Below are 13,283 nucleotides of genomic sequence, written 5' to 3'. Positions count from 1 at the left end.
CACAGGAAATTATGTTACTAACTTGCATACAGAAGATACGAATTAAACTAGTCATAGTAAGACTTTAGCTTTTCCATTTGTACGACAGCAATTACGCGTAAGGTTACACAAGACGTTGCACGCAATTGAAGCTGGTTGTCATATTCAGTTTCACCGGTGATCGTAGAAACAAATAACCCAATGGAATATTCATTTTTCGAACAACTTCTCCTAACACTTTTATCGTGACAAGCGCAACATACTCCGAGTAAATAGAAATCGAGATAATTTCATTTAAAATTTGCATACAGGATGTGAACAAAATATAGATTTATCACTGTTACTTAATAGAATTTACGGAAGAAATTAAAGATGTTTCGTTGGTTACGAGTATCTGAACTTGTTTTATCGATTCTGTTGTCGTTGGACAATTCGTCTGGTTAAAAATATAGCTCTCGTAAGCTTCTTGCGAACCGTGATCGCCTGAATTATACGTCTACCTAACGGATCATTACGACAGCATGGTCATTAATGGACGTTTCAAAGGACAGGAACACGAACATGGTTTACACGTGCACAAAAGAAACGAGACACGCTGGAAAACAGTGTCGACGGAAAGCAATGAATTTCACACTGACCTACAGGAAATGATGGAGAATGTGCAAAATAATTGCCACGGCTACGGCAAGACGTATCATGTATTATATGTAATATACGTTCTGCGTTATCACGGTCGAACGATTGCGTTCAGTAGAGCAGAAATTGGTAGCCAGTGCTGGCTCTTCCTGCAGCTATCCTTTTGTCTTCCCCGAGGACTACCGGGCAAACCTAACCGCCGTATCCTCGACAAAGCAACGACTGTTGAATACAGAATCCGTAATATAATTTTAAAGTAGAATTACATCGCACGAACGAGCGACTCCGTTACCGTATTATTTTATTGGGAACAGAAACTGAAACTGACCGTAGTTTTGTTACTTGAGAGTTTGATTACGAATTCAAGTATAAACATATTCAAAATAGCTTGGAAACTAAAACATCGTTCAAGTTGCAACCGACAGTCGATTCTGGGTTATCTACGCCTATTTTTATTCGAGTATCGATGATATATATAACGCAGAGGTCGTGTTATAGATCATCTTGATCTCAGCTATAAAGTGACGATAAAAATATTTCTATTTAAAAAGGCATCGACTATTCTGAAATTTCGAAAAACATGAGATCGCGAAAAGTGTCGAACCTAATAATAAAAATAATTTTTAAATAATAGAGATAATATTTCAGACGTGGAAATTTCTCGAGTTTGAGTAATAAAATTGAAATCAGTGTCCTGTGTATTTCATTGTTAGAAAATTGAACGTAAAACGAAGAAAGTCTCGCGACATATAATGCTCGCGAACGGTTCATAGTAATCGGTGCCAGGGGATACCGAGCTGGCCGTTAACGGAAACTGTAACTGAATTTATTGCCCTCTTCTCATCGATAGAATCACGATCGTTCGCACCAATATATTATTACTACTTTCTCCGAGCGTGTCTGTCATTTATCACGTTAGAAAATAAGTAACGAGAAACGAGGTATCGCGTTCCGTAGCATAGATACGCCGTCGTCTTAATGATTAATTAACGCCCACCTGAAAAACATTTCGAAATTCGTGTACGATACAACGGAGCACGTCTCAATCCCTGCACCGATACCACGAGTTCTCGTCAGAAAGTAATTTATTCGTTACCTTGTTATCCACCAACGTGTCAAATCTATCCTCCGTACTTTCGTTCCGATCTACGACGCGTTAGTGCCATAATTTACATAACTCGCGTGCTCATATACAGAACGTTCCGTTATTCGTTGTACAACCTAGCAAGAGGGTGATTCCTCGCAGTAAAATAAAAGTTTCTCTTCCGACACTTCGTTTCGAATAAAATTTATCGTAATTTTCACTCGAAAGATTAAGATTAATTTTTTATAAATTTTTTCAAGTAGTTTGATTTTATTTTCTGGCGAATAATCTTTTTATTCTAGTGTATAATTTTGTGTATTTTGTATAATATTCGTTTAAATCCTATTTCGAAGCTTTCTTCCTTAGCAATTTTCTTTTCATGTTTCTTGATAAAAGATTGCTGTTTACTACTATCTTCTTTCACCCTGAGACAAACAAATCGATTAATTTAGTCGCGTGAGAGATTAATAATGCAATTGAGTGCATGAATTTCAAAGACCTTCCTATTTTACAAGCGTTATGAGCGTCTAAACAGGTCAACGTTAACGCGAGAACGAATGCATGCCCATTAATCAATCGCATACCAAAGTTTCTATCGTACCAATCGCACAGACAACAGTGTAACAGTTTTCTTGGGATTTCTACTGAATTCTGCATTCGTAACGGAGCTCTGTTGCTTTTCCATCGGGTGAAAAAATGTAAATTTAACGGGACATTTATCCTGATATACCGTGACACGGAAGAAACAAAGAACATTAATAACAAGAAGAAACTTCTCAATCACCTTGTAATATTTGCAGAGAAATCGTTAACCTCTTCAGGAATGAATTATTTTACTTCGAGTAAACTATACTTAAAACAATTTTTAAAAAACTTACACCAACGTGTATCCACATTCCTGAAGAGATTAATGCATCGAGAAAATGTTTACGATTTTATTGCTTCTGTTCTTCCAATAGAGTGTATTGGCAGGTGCGTTACTATTAATAAATCTTGGCACGTTGATGAGTTTGAACTAGAAAGAAATTACTCGACCCACTTTACTTTTCATCAATTCTGTAGCCGTTAGCGGTTCTTTACTTTCATATTTTCCGGTTACAAGCAAGAAGTTGATAGTTTTGAAAACATATAGCACGATAAAAATACAAACTGACAGATTTTTATAATAAAATTGGAATACGCCAGAACGATACCAGCAACAAAATTAACCTCGAATTTATGCTCCACTGGCACACAATTCTGGCAGTTATAAACAGAAAATAAAGCGTACGGTGCCTCGAGAAATTGATATTCGCATCAACTGCATAAATTTCTCGATTAATAATTTGCATGAAATCAACGAAGTCGTAATATATAGACCGTCTATTAGCAAGCATAAATAACTATTTGAATCGTGATCATACGTTTCATTCGAAATGATAATATTCTTATCTGAATCTATAAATATTTATGCGTCTTATCGAGTTTTCTTTATTGTGCAACTTCAGCGAAAGGAAAGACAAAATAAACGCAAAATGCTCCCGGTACAGTGAACTATAGCTACGTTAATCTTGCTCGATTTTACTTGTTAAAGAAATATATGAATTACTGAAAATATTTGCAACTATTATTACTTCATTAATACTCGTAAGGTATTCGAATACACTGTTTGGTAATAGCAACAAACACTTTTGTTTTTAAAGATTCCAATCAGGTTTCAATACTTGACTAGTAAATACAGACGTGGATCATCGATACATGTTATTCGAAGTGATCGCGTCATGCAATTCTCATTCTGCGTGGTTTTAGTTTCGCCAACGCTCCACCTGCTTTTGTCACGTCCCTTGAAATATTTAACAGTTTCTTCAAACGTGCAAAAAGTCACAAAAATACTTTTGTAAATTAAATACCATAATAATTCTAAAACAGCTAATCAGATTTCTACCTTGATTTTGTCGAATTAAAGAAATGATTATACAAATTTGTGCGTCACGAATACTTCAAGATGAATATATTTACAAACGATTAAAACGTTTTGTCGAACACCTGTGAAATTGACGGATAAAATCAGGTATTTATCTAATTGTTTATTTTAGTATTAAATAACGAGGAAAAGTTTTCGTTTCAAAGGGAGTGGTCGCATTTGAAGCGATCCTATTATGGATGAAATGATCATTGATTTGACAGGTAACGGAACACAGTCGCAGAAGAATACCGGGTTATATCTTCCGGGATGATGTCAGACTCTGAGCAAACATTGCCGCTCCGAAACGCAAAATAGCGTTCCGTGCCAGTAAAAACAAAACTGCGCGAAATTGAACGATAAAAATCTGAACGAAAAATTCGCCAACGTAACTTCATAGAAATTGGTACACGGCGATTTACACGAATTACGAAAATATTGCAAACTATTCGTTGCCTCGTTCATTAATAGCTGTGATATTTTCGTGTTGATAATTTTTCGTATGAAAATTGGTCGATTAAAACGACTTCTGCCGCGCTGTAATAGGCAAGCTTGGCGATTTATACGCATTGCATAATTCAACACGATTCTAAAAGCATAACAATTACATAATATCACGGCCCACTGATGCAATTACCAAATATAGACACACTTATGCACGAGTTCCTAAAACCTGAGCGGAAATTCGTGACGCAAAAGTAACAAAACAACGGTCGAACAGGTAATTGTAAATAACAGAATTATTTCGATTCAGGTGTGGGTTAGGTCAACGATTTTAATTTAGGTCGAGCAATGCTAAGAACATTTCTATGAGAAACATATTCCAGAGAAACAATCGCCAGCATACTTTTAAATTCTCGAGTAATAAGCTGTGCTCGATTTCACGAGTACACGCCGTTTAATTACAAACTTCAAACTCTATATTTGAGTGTTTATTATATAGAACAAAATATTTTACAAACATAAATTTAACTATTCGACCAAATAAACGCTACCTTTGTTACACAATTTTTGATAATTCGCTAACTCAAAGCACGCGTAAAATAAAATACAATTATTTAAAATACAGTCAAGAGATAATTTTCTTAAATAAAAATTTTGAACAACGAATAAAATATAAGCAACTGTTCGTCCTGTTACTCGTAAGACAAAAATTGGAATCTGAACCGTGGAATAAAATAGGATAAAAATAAAACTGCTCGAATAAACGCGACGAATAAATTGCTGTAATTGGATTTATTCGTTGTCTTGACGTTCGAACAAAACGTTCTCCATTTCAGCGAAGGATTTACGGGCGGAGAGTTCAACGCATACGGAAGCTTACGTACAGGCATCATCCGGCAGATTCTTCGCGATAATCTCCTGGTACACGTAACAGGTATCCGGTGCGTCTTTCCCGACAGTGCTGTCCGGTTTTGCAAACATCATCGCGAACCACGATCAACAGTTCCTTAACTTCTTAATTTCCTCTCGAACCCGATAGTCCCGCTAACTGGCGATTCGATTTGCGTTCATACGAGCGCACGATCGTCTCAAACACGAAAAACAGTCACAGGACACTTCCAACTTCGAGTTGCAACAATCCTCCACGTTAAACTTGACCGACTGTTACCACGTTTATCGAAAGTCTGGCTTCGTTAGTCTGCTTTGGAATTAATTCAGATTTACTGAACAATTTTCGACGGGCAAGATTTCATTTCAGAAATGCACTTTATGGGCAAAGCAAACTTTATAGCTCCTGTGGATCTTAGAATTCGGGATCCAGTGATCAGAATTCTTGGAAAGGAACATACACAAGTTATGCATATATTTCATGGACAATACGAAGGAGTTCGTTTCACATTGTGAAGACACTCGAGGACAATCTCTACTGGTTTGTGCAATACATGCACTTGAAAGACGGATATAAAAGTGCTCAAAAAGGGATGATAGAAAGTAAGGGATCTATTTCGAGACACTTTCGTACAAACTATTGCTACCTATATCAACTAACGTTGGAACAATTGGAGGGGTCTGGGAGCTCTGGTAGTCTTTTCCTTTTGTATTGCTGATCACCGACGGTACACAAACACTTGGACCACTGAGCCCGTACGGTTTAACACGGTTAATCTCACTTTACTGACGTGTTGTTCGAACGTGGGCTCGTCTAAACGTCAACTGGCACGCGTGGCGGCTCGTGGGATCAGCTGTTGGGGGATTCGAACGTCGTCGGCTAGGCTCGCCGGGAGGGAAACTGGCTACTGAGCGAGAACACGCGTTCGTAGCGGACGATTCTGGTGCAAATCACGACGACGGAGACGGGAACGACCGAGTATCGGTTCGTGCGGCTCCGTCGACCGATGCTTCATATAAGGTGAGACTCCAAGGTGCACCTCGATGCACTCGCGAGGAGCGTGTCCACCCACGTGCGAGGCACCCACACAGCACGCGTTCGAGCAACGTCCGGATTACCGATCGCGATCGATGCGTTCGAAGAAACTGGGAGACCGTTCCCCGTGTTTCTCCACAAGAAGCGTTTGATTCACGCTGCGATAATGGTTCGTTGACTTCGACGGAAGTCCACGGAACATTTACCGGACGTTCGACGAATGGTCAAGCAAGAGAGCTCGAAAGCAGAAAAATTTCCAAAATATCACAGAAAACTATCACGTTTGCTTTTTTATATTTGCATCTTTTAATTTCATCAATTTTTCGATTATTTTTGTTCCGTTACGGTCTCCAATTATTGGTGTTAGATTTATGGAGAGGGCACGTATTTTTAACAGAGTCCTCTTTGTTGTTGAATGCATTAAAATTCGATTTTTCTATCAGTCTCAACGTGAATTGATTACAAACAGTATTTAGGAGTCTTAAAAATTTTCTAAGCAAACTTTCGTGCTTCAGAAATAATTATTTTTCGTGCTTATGATGCAGTATTTAGGTACGCGGTGCAAAAATGAAGAAAATAGCTAGCTTTAAAACAAATTTCATGCTGCAGGCAGATAAATGCTGTAAAAGAAAAAAGGCAACTATAGTTGTAATAGTATTCAAGCGTCTTATATTTAATATAACGATGCGCTCGATGCGGTTAAACTAATTGAACGCAGTCGACAGAGATTTCTGCGATGATTTTATTCGAAATTATTCGCAAATAATTAGCACCGATAATTACGTTCGCGACGAAAAGGATTATTGTACGATTTTAAATCAATTTTAAAAGAGGACAAATATAATAATCGAATAATGATACTACGCGAATATTTAAATACTACGGTTCGTCGACAAAATTATATTCTCTACGGGTGAAAAAATAAACACGAGAATAATTAATAAAAAGCCACAACACAGTAGTATTTATTACATAATAATTACAATGAACGTGTACAAAGGTAAACTAAAAATGAAAATACTCTAAAGGTTCGTTGCAATCGCGTTGCAACAAAATAAAGATAATAAGAAAGGCATTAATTAAAATACTGTAAACGTGTGATATTAAAAAAAATTGAATATCAAACTCGAACAAAGCGTATCGCGTCGAGATCGCGTTCCCCTTGCATTAATTAATATAATAATAGAATTAGCGCAAAGGCAACACATGAAATAATAAATTTCTTAAGAAAATCCGTTACTTAACATTTTATCGAACGGTTCCTTCTTCGATAAATAATTTAACGTTACGAAGTAAAATTGTCCTTTTAATTGATTCAAAAATAATGTTATATCACATACGATAAATGCATTTAAATTTTCATTGCTCGTCAAGGACATAATATTCGACGAAAATAGACATCGATGTGCAAAATTAATTAATTACCGAGCATGCAAATAATCAGTTCACGATTCAGGCAAATTTATACATGCACTTAATATTATATTTAATCTCTAAAAAGTATTGTATAATACACGTTCCTCTTGTGCTTAAGCCATTACTTTCGAATTTCTAATTGTCGAATTTGTAACATTCGATGTATGCATTAGAATTTGAACGTGCATACACTTGCAACTGCAAATGTGGCACGAATATATAAATCTTAATCAGAAAATTTTATTCACTTAACATTTACAATTTACATATTAAAGAACGATAGAAGATTTACTATACATTGTAAACGATTTCAAATGCATACATTTCTCAAGAGTACGGCTTATGAAGTACGTTGAAAGCAAAAATGCATATTCCATATGCTAATACTTGCATATCAGTCTTTATAAGTAACTTACACAAGTATTTACACGTCGGTGTCTGAAACGTCGTTTAACTTTATCGGGCTTAGAAATCTAAATACTAAACGAATAGGATTTTTGTTACCACTCTTAAGGTTACTATAAAGTGTCGCATAAGTTAACGGGGAAATACGATTTAATTAACATTCCTCAAATATCTTTCGTAGTTTCGAAAACTGACGCCACTTTTGATCGAATATTAATACTTTTCATTCGCAATTATCTACTGCAACGTCTCCTCGATATTTAAATAAAAAAAAAGAACCCAAACGACGTTTGCATCAGCGTAAAAGTAACGTTCGAAAACAAAGCTGGTTTTAGTGTTTAGATGAAAGCATCGTGAATTTGTTCGGTAAGGATTTCAACGAAAGCGTTGAAAAAATAATCGAAACATCGCACGATCGGGATGATAGAATACTTTCCCGCTCCGATTGCCTCCCTTTATGGGATATTAAATACGGAGTCGAAGAGTTTTGATTCCAAAAAAAATTAGGAGAGAAGCAGAAAGACAAGTCCGCTAAGAGCAGTAACTAATACGGCGGTTATGTACGACAGCGATATAGAAAGTGTTCGACGTTGTATTTGTTTGTTGTACTCACCACGAACTTGTTTCACATATTTTTCGCTTCGGAATGAATTGCTCACGGACTCCAATAGCGCGTGAAGACACCTCAGATTCTCTCTACACGCACACTCGACTTCGGTCTACAACAGAAAAAAGTAAGTCAGAGATGGGGAGTAGAACACACCAAGCTACATACGTGTTTTTTTCAGCAAGCATGCGGTACCAACAAAGCCCATAGAAATCTTTTTGTGTACAATCGAACAAGAAATTATTCAATTTCTATATTATCAAAGTAACTTTTCATATTTGAAATATCCAAATATCTCAAATGATAATTTCTTATTCTCAATTTAGAATACAATTTTTTCCAAAACATGCTACATTTACAAACCTGCTAAGTTATAGAAAATATGGGAATTTTGTTTCTTATTTATCGAAGTTAAAAGTATTCTTGGAAAATCATATTTATTAAGCTAGTTTACAAAGAATATACCTATCTTTACATTAATAATTTGTTGTTTTTAGACTGAAAATATAAATCACTCTATAACAGCATGTATTCATACTCTTAGTTTTTCATTGCATGCACATGCACACTTCTAAAAATAGACTGTATAGCAATATCCTTACCAAGTGTTAACGTTATATACAGCGTTATAAATTCAATTTTGATGTTTAAATATATTTCATGCAGTCTATTACTTCGAGAATTTAGGCCATCAAAAATTAATCATTCGCCAACTTCTCACTTTTTGAACTTTCATTTTTCACCATGCATTGAAAACGATAAAAATTATATTCATTTAGTACAAACCTGATTTCTATTATTTCAACACTCAAAACCAATGAAAATAAGAAAACATTTCAATTCACTGAACAAGATTCACAGCCTGGAGTACCATTATTGTATTTTATACATCGACTTCAACGTTGTTTCTGAGTCAACGTGCCAAGTCAGAGACATAAATACTAACTCCAATCAGTATTTATCTCGGTGATACGTTGATACAATCTGTGAAAGCGAGATTCAGACAAAGCAACGATAAACATGCAAGCAAACGTCATTGGGCACTAATTTATTATTTTCAATTAACCTACGCAATGTATATGTACAGCTATAGTAATATATCAGCAGTGTACGGGATCCCGAAGATATTCGGGAACCCCTAGAATGCTTGAAAATAATTATTATAAATTTTAAAAATTGTAAAAGGTGAAAATGGAGAAAAATTCCAGTTGTTTATATGAAATTTAGTTTAGTTTTCATTACGTACGCGTCAAAAAGAAGTTTCTCAGGAAACAATTTATAAATTACATAGACGATAAAATAATATGATTAGGCAATTACGTATTAACGTATAGTTATGCTAATCACAGGTACCAAATGATTGCACGACGATTCTGGTAAGGATGAATCAGGTGAACGAACACAAACACATAAAAAAAAAGCAACGTTTTACTCGTATTAAAATAAATGTGTTTAATATAAATAATTTTATTAATGTTCACTGTTTAAAACGTTCGAATATCGTTCATTAACACTAAACCTACTACGACTGGTCACAACGCGTATTAAAAATAGTTAAACTTTAGACGCGTGCAGTTTCGAAACTACTAGTATTTTATTAATTATTAAGCCATTGTTAGCGGTGGCAAACCTTCCCCTTTAAAGTGGTTTTTAAATTTTGTCGATCCGACTATCCGTTTTGGAGATATCATCGTGTAAAGACAATCGTAATTTTTAAAATTTCGCTACGCCTGACTCTCCCGCCTTACGAAAGCCTATTAAAAATACTAAAAACTTTAGATGCTTGCAGTTCCGAAACTACTAGTATTTTATTAATTATTAAGCCATTGTTAGCGGCGGCAAACCTTCCCCTTTAAAGTGGTTTTTGAATTTTGTCGATCGGACTTTCCGTTTCGGAGATATCGTAATTTATGTAAATGTTAATTTTTCTAATTCGACTATCTCTGTCTTCGTCTAGCGGAGTCGGACCTCCTTGTCGCACGTGCGTGGTGCTGACCTACCCCGCGTACGTGACTCTCGTGACCTAGTTCGGCGTAGTATTTCCAAGAATTTACTACGCACTCTTTACTATCTACGCGCGCGAGATGAATGAACTCGCGCGCGCGCAACAAAACGTAAACAAACTCTATCTCCGAAACTAGCCACCGCATCGATGCGAAACTAAAAATGCTATATCTCCGGAACTAATTACGCTATCGACTCGTACAAACGCTCATTTTAAAGGGCTTTTCATCCTCTAACCGATGACTATACCAACTACTATAATTTATGCTATCTTCTATGTTTATTTTGACATTTATTTTGACGCTCGACTTGAAACAAAAATTATCATATCTCCGGAACTAGTTACGCTATCGACTCGTACAAACGCTCATTTTAAAGGGCTTTTCATCCTCTATCCGATGACTATACCAACTACTATAATTTATGCTACCTTCTATGTTTATTTTGAAATATTTCGACTCTGTGCATCCAAATGGTACACAAATGAGTATACACGAAGTATCGATAGGTTTAGTGTTAAATAGAACAATATATCAGTATCCTATACACACTATACATAAACATAAATTCTGTTATAAAATATACATAAATTAAATATATTACAAAATAAAAGTAAAAGTCAACGTCAGTATCGTCAATGATAACGGTAAAAGAAAAGGAAACTAATATATTATTTTAATATACAAAATGATCGTCCAAGCTCGTAAAAACCTTGTAAAAATCGCTTTGAAGTTGACTTTATAATGGAAAGAAACGCAAAAGGATGCAAGTCTAATTAAACTTCCCGTAGTTGCGCGACATGAGTGCTGTCAAGTCCAGCAAAAAGGACTTCATGCGTTTCCACACACGCACGGCATTAGCAGCAGTGCAAACAGTTATGCGATAGAAATTAAAAGCAAACTTGGTAATATTTTTCAAGAAAGTCTGAAGCAACCTGTACAGCTTTTTCGCTATTAAGTACAGAAGCAGTAACTTTTTGGGGGAAATACGTACGCAATCCTCGGGCATTGTCCCGTCGTTCGACCTTAAAAACAGATTTTCAGCGAACACTAACTGCGACTGTGACTTTTCTACGACATTCCGAATGTCCTCCACGTCACTGTCGCTGTCTTCCGTGGTATCTGTGATTTCCTGTAACATATGGAAAACACACGATCGTAAAATCCGTTCGACGCTTTAATACGTTACTCGCTAAACGTTAAAAAACATTCTAGACACGATTATAAATACATGATTCGTTAAAAGTATTCATTGCATGCAACCTAAAGGAATTTATCACCACTATTTAGATATTCAGACGCAATTGTTCGTTAAAGTTAGACTCACTGTTGGCTCGATTGTTTAATTTTATTCAGAGTGGATACCGAAATTTCGACGTAGAATTAGAATTTTTGTTAAAGAACTTAAATTGAAATGAACTGGTATATTTCTGTCGAACAGTTGCGTACCACTGATCAAAAGATATTAAAACGAAGCAGAGAATTTAACGATGCTTTCGTTGCGCTGGTACCAGTGGCGCTCAGAACGTGTCTCGACCAAGGACGAAAATTTCTAAATCTAGTTATCATAGTTATCTGAAGCGTAGTTAAATCAAGATAACGAATTGATCGTTTTGCATACAGACTCGGTGTTGATGCACACGCAACGATAAGCGTTACACTGAATATCGTTTAGTATCACGATAAAATAAAATAATTCTAATTATGCTCGACACACTATAATTAGTAACGATATTATTCTCAATGTCTTATTATGATGCAAAGTTATCTATAAGAGTAGAATTCTAATTTAAAATGTTTTAAATAATAGGACGTGTATACTTTTTATTAAGCTTTAATATTTTATATTTTGGACATATATTATTGGTATGAATATGAAGTAAAAAAAAATTTGTCCAGCAAATTTTTCAATATGTAAACATTGTGTAAAATGAAAGAAGTTTATAGTAATTTCTGATTTGTATCTGCCGTGAAATCATACTTTGTCCACTCGACTGCAAAAGAGCTTTCGCAGCGTCTATGGCCGTAATTACACTCGTTTACCCTCGTTAAGATATCATCATTGCAGAGACGCATTCGTCTCAGAGGATCCTTGATAAGAGACTGAGAGATTCGACCAAGAAATATATTACGCGAGAAATTGAAGAATAACACTATGTCCAAATAAATGTCATTATTTAACGTGAAATTGCAGCGTTAATAAAAAATAGATAAATAATTTACGTTGTACTGAAAAAAAAGACACGTTCGAGCATCACTGGTACAAGTTAATAATTCGATGTAAGGTTGCAAGGTACAAGGTTAAAAAGGAAGTCTTTATAAAAGTTCAGATTTAATTCACTATTTAATTAAATTACGTCGAACAAAGTGAATCAATTGACGTATGGACTTTCGTTCTAACCTTCTAAAAATGAATTTATTATAATTATTAAAAATTGGTAATCCTTCGAGACCTTTATTTTCATAACTGAAATATACCATAACGTAAACAGAATATTAAGGCTAACGTAACTACAATACATCAACTTCGCTATAGTCATTATTCAAAATACCTCGACACATTAAATCCACAATGCATCGAGATTATAATATTGTAACGTATAACGAAATTTACATGAACACTCGTGGGGATAATATACACTACTGGTTTATTTCTAATATAATGCTATTTAAAATTTTTGCAATAATACTTTTAAGGAACCATCGAAACGATACAATGGAAATAAATATGTAACAATTCGGTGGTGTGTACGAAATGTTGAGAAATCGCATGCAAAAATATAATCTGTGGCGTTACAGAAAAAATACGGACATCTGATCGAAAAAGAAGAATAGAATGGAAC

The 13,283-nt window shown here is 35.3% G+C and overlaps 1 protein-coding gene across 4 annotated transcripts in view; it reads right to left on the bottom strand.

Moving 5' to 3' along the window:
- Positions 1 to 13,283, bottom strand: part of LOC143340232 (uncharacterized) — a 150,646-nt gene that overhangs the window by 38,472 nt on the left and 98,891 nt on the right. For all 4 annotated transcript variants that reach the window (XM_076761939.1, XM_076761936.1, XM_076761938.1 and 1 more), the window contains exons 15-16: positions 11,435 to 11,572; positions 8,444 to 8,549 (exon numbers count right to left, since the gene is read on the bottom strand). In XM_076761939.1, the coding sequence (XP_076618054.1) occupies positions 8,444 to 8,549; positions 11,435 to 11,572 (244 nt within the window). The remainder of the gene's footprint in view (positions 1 to 8,443; positions 8,550 to 11,434; positions 11,573 to 13,283) is intronic.

Source organism: Colletes latitarsis, chromosome 3 (genome assembly GCF_051014445.1).
Source record: "Colletes latitarsis isolate SP2378_abdomen chromosome 3, iyColLati1, whole genome shotgun sequence".
In the NCBI taxonomy this organism is placed as follows: Eukaryota; Metazoa; Arthropoda; class Insecta; order Hymenoptera; family Colletidae; genus Colletes; species Colletes latitarsis.
The sequence above is the reverse complement of the archived record's forward strand: the minus strand, read 5'-3'. Positions and strand labels throughout refer to the sequence as shown.